Here is a 19645-nt window from a genome sequence, read left to right as displayed (position 1 = left end):
CCTGTGCACCTCCATCCACCGTGGGGTCAACAGGTTTTGTCTGAAGATTCAGGCGTAAGGAGTGGTTAAGGAAACAGATCAATTAATTCATAACTTTAAAAAGAAAAAACAAACCTACATCAGGAATTAGCATCGTGTCCTCTCCTTCTCTATATGCTACTGAATGTTCAAAGCTCAATTCTTGTACAGCAAAAAAATTGTTTTCTTTTCTCCCCCCATACTGACACAAATAGAAGGAACAACCCCCACAATTCTCAGTTTTTGGGATATTCTTAAAGAAAGATGCTCAAGAAGGTATGAAGGCAAAGACAAGACTTCACAATAAAAACCACTGGACTATCTCATTTTGACATGAACATTACAGTGCTGCTTGGATCAAACCAGCTTGATTACATAGTCTCTCAGAAATCTTACAATTTTCAATACAAATCATTAAACTGAGCTGTAAATTAAGATCTTAAAGTTATTATCATCTCTGTGTACATGTACCTCATCTCAGGTCTGAGGGTAAGTGCTAATGCAGGACCTGAAGGACACCACATCTACACCTCTGCTGCTTCACCACAGTGCAGAAAGTTCCAGTTTCATTACATATTTATTCAGCCTCGTGTCTCCTTATTTCAACCATAAAATGTGCATTTGTAACCAGAGCTTTAAAGAGAGAATCTTCCATCTCTGCTCAAGACTTGAACTTTCTTGTGGAAAGACATCAGCAAGTTTCTCATTTCGTCATGTTCAAGGACACCATGCCTTGATCCAGCAGCTTTAATATAATTTCATGTGGCATAAAACACAAAACCCAAATAAGAACTGACACAGGCTACTGTATTTAAGGATATTTGATTGCAAGTCATCTGAACAGATTACTGTTGGAGTAAAATTCAAGAACTGTGTTGATGTCTTGTTGCCATAGAATATGAACATACGTCCTAGAAAGGAAGAAAGAATAAAATATATCAGAATTTTTAGGTACGTCACACGTAATCATATTGAACCACTTGCGCTTCAAATATCAAATACACTGTCTTTCCACCTTTCTTTAAAACAACTTTTAAAACCAAAGCACAGTTTATATGGTTTATCTTACCAAGACATTCACAGTTAAAATTGAAGTAACAGATTAAAGCAAACCATCACACCTCTCCCACACTAGCTGTCACACAGGCAGTTAAATAATCAGTGCAAGTCTTTCAGTTGCTGGAGAACATGACTTTTTATGTAAGGAAATTATTATGGTACCAGAAGTGATGCAGAAGGGGAAAAATAAGCAATCCTAGTGATGGCCTGCATTCAATTCTCAGCTCTTTCCTAGATGTTTTCAGTACCTTGTGCACTGATGTATTATGATACACAACACATTTCAGCCATGTCTATCATATTATTATAATAATCTATACTGCAAAATAAAAAAAATTGAGAAGATAGTCCTTAATAATCCTGTCTGTACAACCAGGGAGGAGGAGCTAGAGCTCAGTACCACTGAACAATCCCATTGCACCTCAGCTACCAAAGCACACACAAAGCTTAGGGAAACAAGAACCCATACAAGTGTCAGGGGCACACAGTGAAGACCCTAAGATAGGTTGGGTCTGAAATCACATTTCACAGAATCACAGGATGGTTTGGCTTGGAGGGGACCTTAAAGCCCATCCAGTTCCACCCCCTGCCATGGGCAGGGACACATCCCACTAGCCCAGGTTGCTGAAAGCCTCATCCAGCCTGGCCTTGAACCCCTCCAGGGATGGGGCATCCACAGCTTCTCTGGGCAACCTGGGCCACTGCCCCACCACCTGCACAGGAAAACATTTCTTCCTCAGATCTCATACTCAATCTCCCCTCTTTCAGCTTAAAACCATTACCCCTCGTCCTCTCACTACATCCCCTGATCAAGAGTCCCCCCCCATAGCGCACACTGCCGGCTCATGTTCAGCTTCTCATCACCCAGCACCCCCAAGTCCTTCTCCTCAGGGCTGCTCTCAATCCATTCTCCCAGCCTGTGTCTGTGCTTGGGATTGCCCCGACCAACGTGCAGGACCTTGCACTTGCCCTTGCTGAACTCCATGAGGTTTGCACAGGCCCACCTCTCCAGCCTGTCCAGGTCCCTCTGGATGGATCCCTTCCCTCCAGCGTGTCACCACACCACACAGCTTGGTGTCATCGGCAAACTTGCTGAGGGGGCACTCGATCCCCCTGTCCATGTCTCCCACAAAGGTGGTGAACAACACCGGTCCCACACCACTCGTCCCCAGTCCCCAGCTGTACATTGAGCCACTGACTGTAACTCTTTGAGTGTGACCATCCAGCCAATTCCTTATCCCCTGAGTGGTCCATCTGCCAAATCCACGTCTCTCCAGTATAGAGACAAGGACGTCATGTGGGACAGTGCCAAATGCTTTGCACAAGTCCAGACCAATGACATCAGTTGCTCTTCCCTTACCCACCAACACCATCGTAGAAGGCCACCAAATTTTTCAGGCACGAATTGCCCTCAGTGAAGCCATGCTGGCTGTCACCAATCCCCTCCTTATTTTCCATGTGCCTTAACATAGCTTCCAGGAGGATCTGCTCCACGATCTTGCCAGGCACAGAGGTGAGAGCAACCAGCCTGTAGCCCCCCAGGTCTCCCTTTTTTTCCCCTTTTTAAAAATAGGCGTTATGTTTCCCCTTTTCCAGTCAAAAGGAAATTCAGACTGCCAGGACTTCTCAAATATGATGGACAGTGGCTTAGCTTCCCTCTTAAATAGCAGAAAACTCCTATCCGCAATATCATACTGGCATTAGGGTTGATAACGCAGACAGCTAACCACTTGGCCTGAAAGCTCTTACCCAGATTCTGTCGAAATTCAGATTTCAATCCAATTTGTAGCAACTGATTTTCAAATAAGACTCCATTATTTTTACACACAAACCTAGGGGAAGAGAAGGAAAACATGTTTTAAATGGAGCCATATTAAACAATATTTAGAACCACAAAATTCAGGGTTTACACAGAGGATGAAGACTGTGGTTAACCTAGAGTGCATCAGTCAGAGAGAGAGACCTTTGCAGAAAACTGCAGAGTTAGAAAAGACAATTTTACAACCAAAACCACCACTTGTAGGACACTAAAAGAACTGAAATTTCTATTTGATAGGATGTCTGAGAAACTAGGAAGGAAGCCACAATATGCTACATACACACACACTGTCTATAAAGGACCAGGCAACAGACTAGGATTTTTCTTATTCATATTCTTGACAACTTCTGAAACTCATTAGGTTGGTGTGGAATTGAAAATTTTGAAGCTTTGACTGTTTAAACCTGAAAGAAAAAAGAATCCCTTGTTTTACCAGTTCTGTATCACAGAAGTCAACTAAGACCTGTATTTTTTTTTCCATTTTGAGAGAGGAAGCCCATTCTGCAGTGATTTCAGTCCTTTCTGTCACCCCTCACTTAAAAGTAGAAGAGGTGGTCAAACATCAGCCTTTTGCATTCATGGCACTTTAAACATACTCCTAAATAGCAGTACTTCTGACAATTTTTTTTCATTTGTGAATAGTTGCAAAACTTAATACACAACTAGCATCACCTCATTTTAGAGCAGTGTGTGATAGCACTGACTCGAAAGGCAACTAACCTGTGTAGTCACGAGCTCGTCATACAATCCACAGCATCAGAGGTGTTCTAGTCACAAGTCTGACAGTACACATTTCTCTTGTTTTGCTGGTATTAAGTTAATGCACAACAGAGTTTTTGCCTTATAACTATATTCTGGAAGTTGCCCAGCCTTGCAAGGTTTTAGTATTGCTTACTTGTGAAAAAGCTCATCAGCATCATGCACAGTATCAGCTGGTTCCTCAGAAACTACCTCAGATGAAGCCAGGTCAGGGCTAGTTCAGGCAGCACAAAGGAAGAAAGGCAGTAGCGACAGAGATAGCAGGAGTTAGTAAAGACAGCTTAGAGCTTAGTTATTTCTTTTACCTCCTTCCTCAAAAACGGCACTGCTGAGTTTAATGCATGAAAAGTTTATTAGCTGCCCTAGCTCAGTGCACCTCGAAAGGTTATAGGCATTAGGCAATGTTCTCCCCCACTTCTCACCCCCAGCCCACCCCTCCCTGATCATTAGGAACCAGCAATTTCTCCCAGAGACAGGAGACAGCTGAAGGCGTTCAGTAGTTTAAATTTATACCTCTTAAAGAATCAACTCCTTTTAGGTGTGTAATTGTGACAGCAAAAAAGTTTTAGTTCAAACCCATAAATACAGATGTATATTCACTACTCCAAATGTGTGCTTTGAAGCAGAGACCTCAACATTAGTGGCACTTCCAACTACAGCTGCACAATCTGTTCTTAAAAACACGCAAGTGTTAAGTGTAGGCAAGAACATACGGGCACACAGAGAATGACTTACCCAAGTAACAGATTAGAAACAAAAGTGACAAGAGCACTAAAAAGAGGCAGGAAACTGTAAAAGGCAACTTCTCAGTACCATTAGAGAAGCGTTTCATCATCTACAGACAGACCAATGGGTTGGGCAATGCTATACTTTCTTCTGCAGAAAGAGAAAACTATTTTTAGGTAACTTTTGCTTATGAAGCTACTAGTATTGGTTTCTTTTTTTTTCCTTTTTTAAAAAAATGCTCTAAACAAGCTTGTGTAGCTTCTTAAGGTCTTGGTACTGCATAGAATGATTAAACATCGCTTATGTCTTCCAAGAGAAACACAGGATCAAGTCTTAATCACTGCAAATCTGCAACAATGCATTGCCTAGTATAAAATTTTGGTGGAAGTCTCAGGGATGCAGGCAGATTAGTTTCACTAACTCTGTCTTTTCTATTAAGATGCATCACAAATTTATCATGACATAATTCAAAATTTGGTCCTTCACAACAGTAAGGTGTTCTTTGCCCAGTAAGATGAGTTTTTTTTTTTTTAAAAGACACTCTGTGATCTTACACTATTTATTTCCAGAATTTTAGATAAACAACATTTGAGTGTAGCCACAGTGGCTTTTAATACTAAAGGGATTAGTAACACATCACAACTACACTAGGTAATGTAATTAGGAAGGTAATTGTATGAAATCCCCTTAAAAAAACAACCAAAAACCAGAAAAGCACTTTTTTTTTTCCCCTTTTCACACCTGCTTGTGAGACAGTAGCAGAACAATTTAAGTACATCTTGAAATTCTGAGAGCCAGTATCTCTGGATATAACCCATCTCACTGTTCCAGTATCAGCTTGCCACAAGTTGAGAGACACAAGAATACTTGATAGAAATAAGATGAGAATAAAGGTATTCATATCAGGCCAGATAACCCCCAAATTCAAGCTGTACTGAGATGCACAAGCAGCTCAGATTAACAAAGCAAAACCATCATGAAAACTAGGCAATACTGTGTCGCTAATATCCTCGGGTTCATTACTACAGACTCAGTTTTTCCATGAGCAGAGGTATTCAATAAAGATAGCACATCTAGCGTAGTGTTCAACAACATCCCTCTTGCTGCACAACTACCACCCAGGAATGCATTCAACAAGCTGGAACAAAACCAAAAAGTTATCGTATGTATTTCTTCCCTCTAATTGTTTTTTAACAGACATTCTTCTTCAGATTCCTTACAGGGTGACTTCATTACCTCGCAAAGTTGTCATCAGAACCAGGAGCAAGCGGTGCAACTGCAGAAGCCGAATCTGAAAATACATCCACCAGCAGGCTACCACTAGAGGATGGCGGGGGAGCCGAATTGGTGAGAGGGGCAGCGCCCAGACCCAGCAGATCCGCAGAGGGAGAAGGAGTAGACTAGGGAAGACAAGACACTTTGGTGTTACACTTCAGCAAAACTAAAACAAAGCAATCTCTTTTGCAGAGACATCTAAGCTATGACAAAGTGCCTCTCCCCACCCCAAATCAAGCTTTGAATGGACGTAGGAGGCTTTGTGAGTGCAGTTATCACCTTGCATTTCAACTTAAGGTCATTTACAGATGTGTTTTTCTTTTTTCCTTTTTAAGACATCTAACCATTAAGTAAGAAAAACAAAATTAATCTGTCTAGAATCTGATTCCGCAGAAGAAAAACATTGTTCCTCCTTTTCCCCCTTAGTTTCAAGGGAAGTTAAGTACCATAGGGAATAAAATCAAAATGTGTTGCTTTTCTTTCATGAAGAATCCATCAAGAAAGGCAGTGGCTTTTACACCAACCTAAATTAAAATATCACAGCACCTTTAAAATTGACCATCAGTTTAGTCTCGGGTTTTTGAAGCTTGGAAAACCTTGGAAACAATGTAAAGCCTAACTAGTAAAAAAGCAGAGCCTGGAGCTAGTTCAAGCTGCAAACACTAAAAGGCAGAGGTAAGACCTTTAAAAGTTTTTTCTCAAATAGAACAGATCATGTAGCCAGGACAGAACCATGCAATGGTCACACATATGTGCCCCAGTCACGTCCAAGAACGAAGCACAGACCACTAAACAAATTGTTCATGTACTAGGTATTAGCAACCTACAACATGCCAGACAGACTGAAGATGAAAGTCATGAGATGCATTTGGATTGAGTCTAAAATTTTGTTTTTGTAAGCCAACTCAAAAGTTATATACTCCAAAAACTTAATTTCATGCAGTATAATGAAAAATTTTCAGAAGCCAATTGGTAAGAACTACAGAAAACAAACAGTTGAACTCCAAATTGAACATATTCTTGTCATCTAAGCCAGGGTCCCGCCAAAGCCACTGCTGAAGGTAACACAGCGGAGTTTCTTACATGGCTGCAGCCCAGAAAGTGAAACTCAAAGCATAACTTAATTTTAACTGCCAGTCACCTCAGCCCATTTGGCATACAAAGAACATTTGGCAACTCTTCTGCTGGAAAATTATTTCTGTGCTTTCAAAGATGCTGCACTTGGAACATCTACTCCCACACACAGCAATGACTAAGAGCTAAAGGCCTAATGCTTTAACAGACCCGGCAGGGAGCATGCTACAACATTTCCTCCTCTTAGGTAATCTACTACTACATCTCAAGTCTAATTACAAGTTATGCTGGTCGTTAAAGCCAGAAACAATTATTACATTATGGGAACAATTAATCCTACCAGCTTTAACTGACAATAAAATGAGGACTTTCAGCTCAGAAAAAACACAAGACTGTGACCTTGTCTACCATCACTGAACTCAAATAGTCCTGTCAAATAAACATTGACAACGTTACATTGATTTAAGGACATCTGTGTTAAGTCAAGTGTTGTCCCCTTCTAGTAAAAACAGTAACAAGCCAAAACAAGATGCAAAATATGTACCATGTTAGACAACGCAGAAGCAGCTGATATTTAAAAGGAGTAACTTGAATTTCAAAGTATGTTAATTTTAACATCTCACCTTCACTACACTATCGCCAGCAAGGAAATTCCCATTTCTGAGTTTACAGCACTATTTTTCAAAGTAACAACATAAAAGTGATTTTTTTTTAGGCTCTAGACAGTTTGCCTGCATTTACGTAAGATTTCCACAAGAAAATCCCACCCAAGCATGCTGTGGGGGGAAGCAGCTGTATGTTCCCCTGCTGCTTTACAGCAAACACCCATCATCTCAAATTTGCGATGAGCAGTTTTAAACCCCTAAAAAGACACTTTCAGGAAAACCATCCTTTCCTCACTTGTACACCATCTAAATTAGTGAAGTAACAGCTTTTAAACTCACAACAGCACTGGCATTGACAGAGGCAGGTTCAGCACTTCCGTTCATATCAGAGCTCCTCTCTTTTTTGATTTCTTCCAGGTCAGTAACTGTGCCTGGGCCTTTCTTCTTCTTGAGTTTAGCCAAAATAGAAGATTCCCTCTCTGGAAAGGGAGGCATTTCTTCCAGCACTGTAGCCTTATCACACAAAAACAGGGTATTAGTTAAACTCAGAAGCTGTTTGGCTTTTTTCTGTGCGTCTTTGAAGAAACACACCCTTATAGATTGCATGAGGCAAAAGCAAAAGTTCTTATCCACACAGAAAATCACTATGGAGTTTATCATACAGTGACAGAGTAGACTTGCTTTTTAAATTAAAAAAAATAAAATATTTGAAACTTTCTGAAGTCCTCCCAGAGCAGAAGAGAACAGGAACATATAACTTCTCTGGTAAACTGCTATTAAATTTAAAACAACAAAATATCATAGCAGACCTAATGGTCCTTAAGTCAAACAGACCTAGACTGAAACCCCAGAAGATGACCCAAGGATTAGTCAGACCTAAGCATTTATTGTCAAGACTAAGCATGCCATGCTCTGGCCAGACCTGAGAGCATCAGGTTAAAATACTGAGGACTTGTAGAGACCAAAAAAAAAAATAATTCAGCACAATTACAAGTTTCCTGCCCACCATCAAGTCCTCAGAACAAAGCACTAGCCTTTTGGTATTTGGACACTGCAGGACCCTGTACTACACCAGCTGTCACTGGCTCCCCAGCTCCAGATTAGCATACTTTAATGGTCCTTTGTCCCAATAAAGCAATAACAACTTTGATTCTGTTTCCTAATTAAAGATGACTGAAGCTGAATTAGGTAGACTAAAAGAATCTGTGCCCAAATCTTGGATCTTTAATTCTGCATTAAGATTTCTAAGCAATCAGGTAAGGTTTAGTGGAGTTTACTTGTTGACAGAAGACACAGCTAAAGAGTTCTGCATAATAAAAACAAAAGTCTTTATACTTACCAATATATCAGTACTGGCAATAGTACTGAGCCTCAAATACTCAACAGCTCTCTGCTGCAGCTCAACATCGGCATTCTTCAGCTGACTGTCACTGCGCAATACATCTTGAATTGTCGTTTTGATTTCTGGAAACAGGTTCACAAACTTGATGTAGGTAGACAGAAGCAGAGCTCGGGTAGGAACACTACACAGATGAAACTTGGAATGCAGCAAGTTGAACTGGATAAGGGGACTTAAAAGATAAGAAAGATAATTTGTTCAGTTTTTGTAGACATGATAATTCTTATTTCTTTACTAGCAAGAGCTGAATCATTTGTTAACTGGCCTTCAGGAACACTAAACAGACATGAGATTCTACACAGCAAGTGTTATACTTCAATCCAGTATTTCAGAAGGTGTTTTACCTTGATCTTGGATCACCTGCTATCAGATTTCCAAATTCTCCCAAGATGTAGCCACCCACTTTTACGAGATTCTCATGGCATGCTGGAGCTTGAAGGGCCTGGAAGAACATATTAACAGTCATCGATCTGTGGTGTATCACCAAAGATCTTTTCTGTCACTTCCATGTCCAGTTTCCTGGTCTACTGTCCTGTAAGAGCAGAGTGTAGGTCTGGGCACTACAGAGCACTTACGAGAAAAGCATGATAGGTGGTATGACTTTATAGAAGAATCTCTAACATAAGTATTACTTGCTTAAAAGCACTCTTAGGGCCATCCAGCAGCACTGTGGACTTTTGAGAACAGATACAGATGCTTAGGTTTCCCCTTACATCTTTAGGGGTGTCAGAAGTCTGTTAATATAGTTAATTTAAACCTTGCAAGAATGTGCTGAAGTTCTCCAAGATAAAAATACTGTCTTTGTTGAGTATGAAGAAACACATAGCAGGGATGAGTTCTGAAAGTCAGCTTAAACATTCAGGAAAGGAAATTAAAAGAAGTGAAAGCCCATATGAAGAATCAAAACAAAGTCAGAGCAACACGGCCAGACATTTGAAAGTGTTCTCCTTTAAGAGTTCAAATTTCAGTTTTATCAGATCCTGAACAGAAGGAACGGGTATCTGCTTCCAGAAGGACCATCAACTTACCATTTCGAGTGTTTTGGATTCCTGCATGCAGAAAACTCAGGTAAAAAAAAGGAAAAAAAAAAAAAAGAGCACAAGTTGCCCTGTAAAAAGCTTCTATTTTTACTACATTTCAGTAATTTTCCAGGCAACGCAATTTCCTTACTAAGCCAGCCATTCAATGCCATCCACCAAAATAACAAAAAATGCAGCATAATGGAAGGGAGAGCCACCCTGCAGGAAGGCCTGGATAGGCTGGAAGAGTGGGCTAACAAGAACCTTATCTAGTTCAAAGACAAAAGTAAGGTCTTGCACCTGGGAAAACATAATCCAGGAGTGCAAACACAGGCTGGGATCTATCCAGGTGGGGAGCAGCTCTGGAAAAAGGGACCTGGGGGTCCTGGGGGACAAGCTCAGTATGAGTGAACAGTGTCGTGCTGCTGCAGCAAAGCAAGCCAACAGGCTGCTGGGCTGCATCCACAAAGGCATCACCAGCAGAGAGAAAGAAGTCATTATCCCACTCTAGTCAGCACTTGTCAGGCCACACCTGGAATACTCTGTTCGGTTTTGGTCACCCCTATGCAAAAGAGATGCGGACAGGCTGGAGATAGTCTAGAGAAGGGCCGCAAAGACAATCCAAGGACAGGGAAGCCTACCATATGAGCAAAGGCTGAGAGAACTGGGTTTGTTCAGCCTTGAGAACAGAAGGCTTAGTGGAGACCTTACCACATTTCAGTATTTAAAGTGTGGCTGCAGAGAAAATGGAGACTCCCTTTTCACAAGGAGTCACATGGCAAAGACAGGATCAATGGGTTCAAGTTACTCCTGGGGAGATTCTGATTGGACACAATCAGGAAATTTTTTTACAATGAGAACAATCAGCCATTGAAATAATCTCCCCAGGGAAGTGGTGGATTCCCCAACACTGGACACTTTTAAGATTCAGGTGGACAGGGTGCTGGGCCATCTTGTCTAGACCATGCTTTTGCCAAGAAAGGTTGGACCAGATGATCCTTGAGGTCCCTTCCAACCTGGTATTCTGTAATTCTGCAATAATCCACTCTGCCCTCCCCTCACCAAAACCAGAACAGTACCAGAAGTACTCCACATTACTTAAGCCAGATAAGCTTCTCATCAACCTAACACAGTCTCTGGCTCTGAAAGTTTATGTTGTTAGTTTTACAGAAAGCTTCAGCAGTGTTTTGTTGAAATATTCAGGATCATATTTTCACTCCTCCCTAACATGGGAAAGCACACAGACCTGCTAGATCATGTGGTGTTTACTTAATTCCTAGTGAATTGAAAACAGTTATTCTCACCTCAAAAACAGTCTTCGCTGCATACCCTTGAACATCATCCCTGTTGATGACAATCTGAATAACTCGATACCACACCTCTTCACTGACGTAGTCACCAGCAATGCGAATCAGGTTTAAGATTGTATCCACATACCAGGTATAATCCACTGCATACTTCTCAGCTAGAATTGCAACTTTCAGAACCTGAACACACACAAAAGAATAAAGGCGGCTGACTGGCTTATACTATTAACTGCGCATCAAGATTCACTTTCATATACACCCAGTGACACCCAGAGGTAGCCCAGAACCCTCAGTTTCAGATGCTCACTTGCTCCCACAGTTAAGGTGGAAGATGAACACTGAAACCCTGTGCCAGAACACACCAGTTGCTAGCACGTAAGACTTTCCCCATAACGCCTTTGAGGATGTTGCGCCTGTGGCTTTTCAACTGTGTACCTACCTAAGCAATCGAGAGCAATTTACTGAACATTTTTTTGTTTGCTATAAAAACAACATCTAAACCAACACTGATACAGGACCAAATAGGAAACTGGAGACCTCTTAAAGAAAAAGAGGTGACAGAGACAGACCAGAGTCACAAAAATATAGCTGACTTTTTCAGGTCATACTGAAGCAAACAATCAGTACAGGAAGAAACCACCACATAATTTGTTATCAGTTGCATTTATACCGACCTATTCTGTTGAGATTACAGGGCTGATTGCCGACAACAACAAGCCAGTACAAGAGGTCACTCAGCTAACACGGCATTCTGTTAACTCCTCAGTTCAAGAAACTTTAGCAGCTAACTAAGCTAAATAATTACCATCAGTACAGGTTTTGGCTGCCATTCTAGGAAGCTCACCAAGTGAGTATTTCAACTTCTGCATTTTTCTCCTGTTGGGAGGAAGGTGATAGATATCATGCCTCTCTTAGCTGATTAAAAGGCCCTGGGTTTGTGAATCCTTACACCGAGAGAAAGTTCTCACAGCATACAAAGTATGAAATTCTGCCTACAAATAAGTATTTATCATACTAATTTTTGAAGCTACTAAGCAGTTGACTAGAGTAGGACATAACTCTCAGATCTAGAGATTTTCTCAAGCATTGATAAAATTCACTTCGCTTTCTATATGCAATGCCGTGACACCAAAATTAGTTTTTTAAATTTCTAGTTTCCAAGGGTTTCACCCCATCCCTCATTAGTTCAACCCAAATGAAGAATATTCTTTGCTACTAGACTACAAACTTAGGGGTTTCGGGGCTTTGTTTGTTGTTTTTTTTTTTCCAGATCAACATGAAAAATAATCCGTCACAGACTATCCAGCATCCCAATCAATAAATGATACATATGGTGCCAAAGACAGCTATGAAAAAAAAATGAAGGAAACACAAATATCTCACAATTTCTTCTCTAATGGAATAATCAGCAGTCTCCAAGTAATTCAGCATTTCGGCCACAATCTGTTGGGCATTGCTTCGGTCGCACATTGCATACAGGAGATCCACAGCTCTTTGTCGTACACTGACATCTCTTTCAGTCTGCAAGAAGACACACAGCAAAAGGTCAAGATGATTTCATCTTCCTTTGGAAAGCACATGCAACTTACTGAAGAGATGACACCTACTACAATCCATAGTCAAATTGAAAACAAATGCATTTACACAATCTTTCAGATGCAGAATAAACTTAAGATATACCCTTCACATAAGGTATAAGTTTCTCATGTCATTCTCACTTTCAGACATCTAGAAAGAGGTCACTGGAGACTCAGACAGCTTCCCAATTTTAGATAATATTAAAAAAAAAATCAAATAATCAGGTTTTGTTTCTGTAGTATAGATCCTCAGATCTGTGCAAGTGCTGAAAGGACAAAGGAGTTTGTACAGAACACTCCACTATTACCCTAACTAGGGTGAAGGAGTTTGTGGTTCACAGTGCACCGGGTAACTGCCATCACTGAATGCAAATGCACTAATAACTGACTGAAATGGTCAAACTGTCACCAGACCAAAGGGCAATTAGCCACCTGCAGGTTTAGTGCTGGGCTTCCCTTCTATCAACAGAAGCCCAGCTAGAACAGGTATGTAATTTAAAGTTAGACCAATGTATTAATATAGTACTGCATGAGCTTGGAAGGATAAAATACACGTAAACACTGAAGTGTACAAGTACATTTACATGCTAATCAGTCTTCCTCTTTCAATTTCTGCTTTTTCACATAAACATGGCCTGAGAATGTCTGTTTTCTTGATTCTGCAGTAGAAGTTGACCTCCTCTAATGCTCCCCATAAGCTACTACAGTGAAAGAATAGTGTCCGATACCAGCAAGAGAGTAATAAAACAAAGTCTTGCCAGTGTTCTCTGTTTTGAAATTCCATGTTTTGAAAGAATTCTTAATCTTCAGTCTACACTTCGAGGAAATACTAAAGTGTCACAGGGACTACAGCTACAAGTATCAGATTCCGTAGTAAGCCGCAGAAATAAACTGAAGGTGACCTCTATCATTGCCACCACAGCATGATTTTACAGGATTAAGGTAAAACCGTAAAGCAGACTTCTGAGAATAACTCATGTAGTTCCCAAGCATTATTAGCTTAATTGGGGAGAGGGACCTTGGGGCAGTGGGGGAAGAGGGCATTGGGGCAGGGGAGAAGACGACACTCAAAACAGACTGCACACTTAAATATTTACCTTCAATGCATTGATAACTGTTTCTATGTGTGTTTTCACAGCCTCATGTGAGAATTCAGAGCTGGCAAGCGTGCACATGCTTTCCAGTGCTAGGTAACGCAAATTAGTTTCTCGGTGCTGCAAGAACTGACCTAGCTGGTTACAGGCACGGACTAGTAGATTTGGCTCACTGCACAGAACAGGAGAGAAAGTGAAAGGGTTAAAAGCAACAGGTTTGAGAACACCAAATACAGAATACTATTTCTGCAGTGAAAATGTCTTAAAACGTCTTAAAGTGTCTGCTAGAATGCCCTGCTGGTGAAATGAAAATTCAGATACTGTGAGCAAACAAACAATCTGTTGGATTAGAGTGGTGGGGTCAACACAAAACACCAAAAAAATAAAGGTGGCAAGAAACAAAGCAAAAAAAAAAAAATCGCTGACAGCAACACAGTTCATTAATACTGCTCAAGTTCATTGCTGTGGCTGCGTTCCAATCTAGCAAGCAACTTCATATTCTGTTCTCTTCCCCCCACCATAAAATTCCATTTAGTGTTCAAGGCAAAGCCACAGCTTTTCACTTTAAAAATACTCTCGTAATAGAAGTGTTCTCACAGCTCACCTGTCATGATGTATAATTAGGCTTATTGCCTCAAACAGCACAGCATTCTTTGCATTTGAGTGTTGGACCTTTTTTGACTTTGGAGGCTCCTGCGCTTTGTTAAGAATAGTTTCCAGGCATTCTGTTAGACGACCACGTACCGCAGGGTCTTCTGGAGAAGAACAAGCCGTTGGACAACCTCATTTTGCTCAACATCCTAACCGCTACCTTAGGCCTGCCACCTTGCTAAACCTGAATAAGCTGAAGTATTTTAATACATTAAAAACAATTCACCCTTCCCCAATACGCAGTTGACAACAGAATTCTAAGCCACAGCCCTGTCTGGGTGAGAACAAAAGCCAAGTGTGATCTGCACTGCTTGTATTTCAAGGCTTTAATATAGTTGATAACATTAAAGAATGCTTAAAATGGCAGTTGCAATCAGATGCATACTGGTTTGACACTTTGCTCTAAATTACATGGCCTTTTGAATTATGTCGAGTTTAATTTTAACAAATCTGAAACACTCAAGAGTATGTATTTCAAAATCCTTGTCTTAAGACAATGCGCTTGCACTGCAAGCTATGGTAACACCACAGCACCACAGCTCTTTGGAGATAGTGTACAGCATAAAAAGGGATGACCACTGCTGCGATTTGTGCATTACCTGGAGGTGGATAGCACTGTAACAACCTCAGAAGTTTCACAGATAACCAAGGAGCAGGAACAAAATAGTATGTGTAGTCCTGAAGGTCTGTTGATGCAGAAGTTACAATCTGCAAAAAAAGCAGACAGCACGTCAGCTACTGAAGCTAAGTGATGTGCAAGCATGAACACTGTAGGCCACCTTTGACACAGGCTTATACAACTACGTCACTAGCAACATTTAATTCAGTAGATAAATTAGGTGCAAGTTGTCACACTATGAGTATACCATGAGGTTCCCTAGTAACAGAAATTCAGTTTTTTTGAGAGGCAGTAGTCTAAGAAGTCTCTTCCTGAAAGCATACTTGCTTTTCTTAAGAACAAAGATGACTGTCTTGTAACACCAAAAAACATTTGACTTGAAGCTGGACTTTCTTTGATTCATAGACTTAGGCAACAGAAAGCCTAAATATAGTGTTATAGTTGACTACTTATACGTGAACCTGGAATTCAAGCACAAGATGCTATGAGAGACTGAACAAAGGCATAACTAACACCATCAGTAATATTCATCCTCCAGAGCAAAGAGACAGCTTTCACAGAAGAGGTTCATGTGCACAGTGAAATGTGAGAGGGATTAGGTTAGGTTTCCAATCCCTCTTCATGGATTTCTTTTCCCCCTTTGATTTTAAAGCAAGCATGAATTTGGCACTAGTTTTGCTCAAAGAAATTCCAATTCTTGCTGCTCCATTACAGAACAGCTATGCACCTCCCTCAGCACTCCCTTGCTTTTACTTATTAGACAAAAGCTCGATATTTGAAGTTTCTCTGAACTACAAGCAATTTTGGGTATAACTCCAAATAAATCTGTCTCTCAAATACATTTATGAAGTAATATCCTCCCATGTCTTGCACACCTTCCAAAAGGCAAAAAAAAAATCAAACAAAACAGTAAAATGAGTTTTCCAGCATGAAGATGTTAACTTACAGAAATCTCTCCACTCCTCCCTGCACCCCCTTCCCCTGCTTAACCCCTACACCCATGTACAGAATATCAAATGCTTATGACTATTAACCTAGCAGCAGCTCAAAAGACAAAACAGGAAAAAGAGTAATTTTACAAGAAGCTTAGATAAAATACAGGCTGTATTTTTGAGAGTTCTGTGCAGAAGTTTGCAGAATCTGTTCTTTGATCCAACTACTCTTCAGTGTTATAGTAACATAAAATGAGGATTAAAAACTCAACTGCATCATGAGGATCCTTTCAAATCCAAGTAGCTGAAAGAGGGAAAGACCTTTTTGCTATGTAGACTTGGAACACAGCAAGGATTACACCAAGAATGTCTGGGCAACCAAACAGTTTCCTGCCCTGATAAACAACAAGTGTTAAAAATGATTAGCTGAACGAGCTGTATGAAGTGAAACTGAAACATCTTCACTTTTAATGGTACACTAAACTAATCTGACCTAGAAAGCTAAACATAGAAGCAACAGTAAGCTAACCTGACCTCAAAAGCTGAGTAAATTAAGCAATAGTGAAGTATTATCAGGGTTATCATTGACTCACTCTGCTTAATCTAGACACTGCCAAGGAGACTGAAGTTTTAAACTCTTCTGGGTTCTTCTGTGCCAAAGTGGTGATCAGACTTGTAGCTGCAGTAACCACACCCTAGGAAAAAAAACAACCAACAAAGCTATACATTAGATTTTGCAAGTTTAAGACCCTGCCCATTAGCACCTTTCACTTCAAGTATTTTTTAATATACAATAAAACTAAGTTTATCTCCATGACAAAGCCCCACATTAAAAAGCCCTTTACTTGGCTAGCAGCTAGACTAATTACACATCTTCAAGATCCAATAGGACTTACATCATGATGCTGCCATGCTTGCAGAGCATTTAATGCTATTTTTGTATCAGCTTTATCTCATGTTTGGATAGTACACCTAAAAAACCAGAGCTACATTAAAATAAAGCCTGTCTGCAAGTTGTCTTATTAAATATAAGCAGCATGAGTAGAAGAAATAGGATGCAGTAGAACATCCAGAGAATCCAAAGAATTATGACAACCCAACATGAAGAGAGGGCTTTGTCTAACACAAACATTTTATATTGCTGCAGACTAAAGCACTCTTACTACTGCTGAAGCACAGGTCTGAACAGCCTTGCTTTCATAAAGTAACTAGATGGGGGAAAAACGAAACGGCAAGGTAAGAATGACAACACGGACACCACAGGACAAGGAAGTCCAAGCACTGACAAATCAGGCCTTGTGTTTTTAGTGCACGTCTAATCTTAAAAGGCCTAGGAAAATTAGTATTGTACCTATGCAATGACTTCCGATTACAAGGCACAAGATTAATATACTTATAGCCAGAGCAAAAGAAGAACTTGTGCATACCATTCTTATATACCCAAGAAAAATGTAAACAAAGTTTTATTAAAAATTAATATATATAGCAATTAAAAAAGGACAACTCCTTCCATTTCTTTCCCCAAGCCTGAAGAAAACAGCAACCCATTTGTTTGAAAAACCCCAATAAGAAATAAATGAATAGTGTATTAACAGCAGAAGTGGCATGATTCTCTATAGAGGGCAGGCCTGAAAAGCATAATGAGGATGATTTACCAAGTGCTGGTCATTGAGGAGATGCACCACTCTAGATGTCCAGTCTCCCATGGGGACAAGGTCAGGAGAAGTTCTATATAAACGCAGCAAGCATAAGGCAGCGCTCTGCTTCACACTATCCATAGTATCCCTGCAAGACAAATATGGATTTAAAACACAGTGATTAAATCACAGCAATGCTTCCAGGCTAGCATTATGCCAGTCTGTGCATTGACTCAGCATCCCTCGCCAGGTAGCATCTTTTCAACAGAAGTTCACTAAATTCTTACAATGTTAAAGTATTGTTATCCTTAATTTTGTCCAGTAAGTTTAACTAGATAAGTTTTCAACCATTACATATGTCTAGTAGCCTCTATAATGATTCTTGGTAACTTACAGTGACATTTCCCATCTTTTTTAGCAGAATTGAAAGTTCATCATTAGATGAGCACAAGCTCACTGAATCACAAGTACAAGCTTCTTACCAACTGACTCAGGGGGAACAGTTAAGGTACACTGTATTACACATGCAACCCAAGCGGCACCTCCTGATAGGTCCTGCATATCAGATACAAATCATTAACCACTAAGCAGCAGTTTATACTGTGCCATCTTGGTTAAACAGTCAGAAACCTCCAAATCCCCAGTAGAAGTTCAGCCCACCTATTCTTTATGAATTTGACAATTTTCTATGAGATCAAATTGTACCTCTGTTAAAAACAAAAACCAAACTTATTCCTCCCCTCCCTCCTACTTACACTCAAGCCAAGGGAGATACATGACAGTTGCAAATGCAGCTGACAGTGCTCATTCTGCACAGGCCGGTTTGATACGACGTGTACACATATACATCTTATACATATTCTCTTAGAAATGCAAAAGGAACAAGGCCCTAAAGACTGATCTCAGAACATAAGCACAGCTTAAAGTTCAAACAAGTCTGAACTGAAGGCGCTGTGCTCTGTCTGCAAATGATGACCTGAAGTAAAATTTTTGGAACTTTTAAAAGTTATCTTATTAAAACCCGTAACTCATGGCGGTGTTGTCTCCACTGTGCTACAAGAACAGCACCTGTGCAGGACAGGACAGCAACAAGCCTGACAGGGCCCCAGAACATGCCATCTCTAAACATGCACCCTTACACAGGTAATTCCATGCCCAAGAAAGGTGGAATTATGGGAAGGATTCTCTCCTACTTCCTCCACCAGGCCAGACCCATACTGAGCATCAAGTGCTAGCTGCTTATTCTTCTCTTTCTGGCCCATACTACATTTGAGCTCTGCAAAATAGTAACAGTGTTGACGTGTGCCATTATAGACACTATTTCAAGAATTCAGAAGAATTTCCTAAGACTTTTGTCACAAGTAGGTATCACAACTTCCTCTTGTTGCCAGCTCAGGCAGTGCACAGAATAGACAGAGTCAGAATTAGTGTTGCATAAGCAAGCACGTTTCCGACATTCGCAAGTTCCAATGCTTAACATTTAGGGTATTAATAATACAGTTCTTATGCAACACATTACTTTTTTATATTAATGTAAGACATTAGTTTGTTATAAAACAAGACCCACGGGTATTCAAAAGTGTTTCATATCCGTAAGAGTTTAAATGCACTGTTTATATTTGGACCTGAAAGTTCAGAATAAATTAGCCCTGCAATCACAAGTTTCATTTTAGATTTACTTAACTACAGTTCCAGACATTTGTCAGGTCTGTCTAGAGATATCTAGCAATACAAAGGGAAAGTCAGAAAAAGCTGGTGGTGACTATTTGCCATTTACACGAATTGCTGTTTACATGGCTAGTAGAGGAAGCAAGAAAGCTCCCACAACAGAATATTTCCACATTCCTTATAAAGTCAGGACCATTTAAATAAGAGCTCCAGTTTATAATAAAATTTGTAGTGTAAACGTCTGTTCAGGCTCATTTATTTCTTCTTTTCATCAGGTGAGATAAGGGAAAGTAAAACATACACATTCCAGGGCTGTTCACTGCCACACCTTTACAGAAGAACTTGATCACAACACAAAGCTGTAAAAGCCTATTCAAGATACTGACACAGGCTTCACTTCCATGTTG

The 19645-nt window shown here is 40.3% G+C and overlaps 1 protein-coding gene across 1 annotated transcript in view; it reads right to left on the bottom strand.

The window, feature by feature from the left end:
* Positions 1 to 19645, bottom strand: part of AP2A2 (adaptor-related protein complex 2, alpha 2 subunit) — a gene marked incomplete at both ends in the record, with an annotated part of 31425 nt that overhangs the window by 1262 nt on the left and 10518 nt on the right. Inside the window, 15 exons of the mRNA XM_010076175.1 lie at positions 1 to 54; positions 840 to 929; positions 2827 to 2909; positions 3792 to 3869; positions 5618 to 5781; positions 7675 to 7848; positions 8675 to 8906; positions 9079 to 9176; positions 11058 to 11240; positions 12444 to 12581; positions 13735 to 13903; positions 14336 to 14486; positions 14982 to 15090; positions 16527 to 16628; positions 17589 to 17718. The exon at positions 1 to 54 is cut by the window's left edge and continues 88 nt beyond it. Of these exons, the coding sequence (XP_010074477.1) occupies positions 1 to 54; positions 840 to 929; positions 2827 to 2909; positions 3792 to 3869; positions 5618 to 5781; positions 7675 to 7848; positions 8675 to 8906; positions 9079 to 9176; positions 11058 to 11240; positions 12444 to 12581; positions 13735 to 13903; positions 14336 to 14486; positions 14982 to 15090; positions 16527 to 16628; positions 17589 to 17718 (1955 nt within the window). The remainder of the gene's footprint in view (positions 55 to 839; positions 930 to 2826; positions 2910 to 3791; positions 3870 to 5617; positions 5782 to 7674; positions 7849 to 8674; positions 8907 to 9078; positions 9177 to 11057; positions 11241 to 12443; positions 12582 to 13734; positions 13904 to 14335; positions 14487 to 14981; positions 15091 to 16526; positions 16629 to 17588; positions 17719 to 19645) is intronic.

The sequence above is a fragment of the Pterocles gutturalis genome, unplaced genomic scaffold, assembly GCF_000699245.1.
Source record: "Pterocles gutturalis isolate BGI_N339 unplaced genomic scaffold, ASM69924v1 scaffold16223, whole genome shotgun sequence".
NCBI lineage: Eukaryota > Metazoa > Chordata > Aves > Pterocliformes > Pteroclidae > Pterocles > Pterocles gutturalis.
This window is presented reverse-complemented; position numbering and strand designations above follow the sequence as displayed.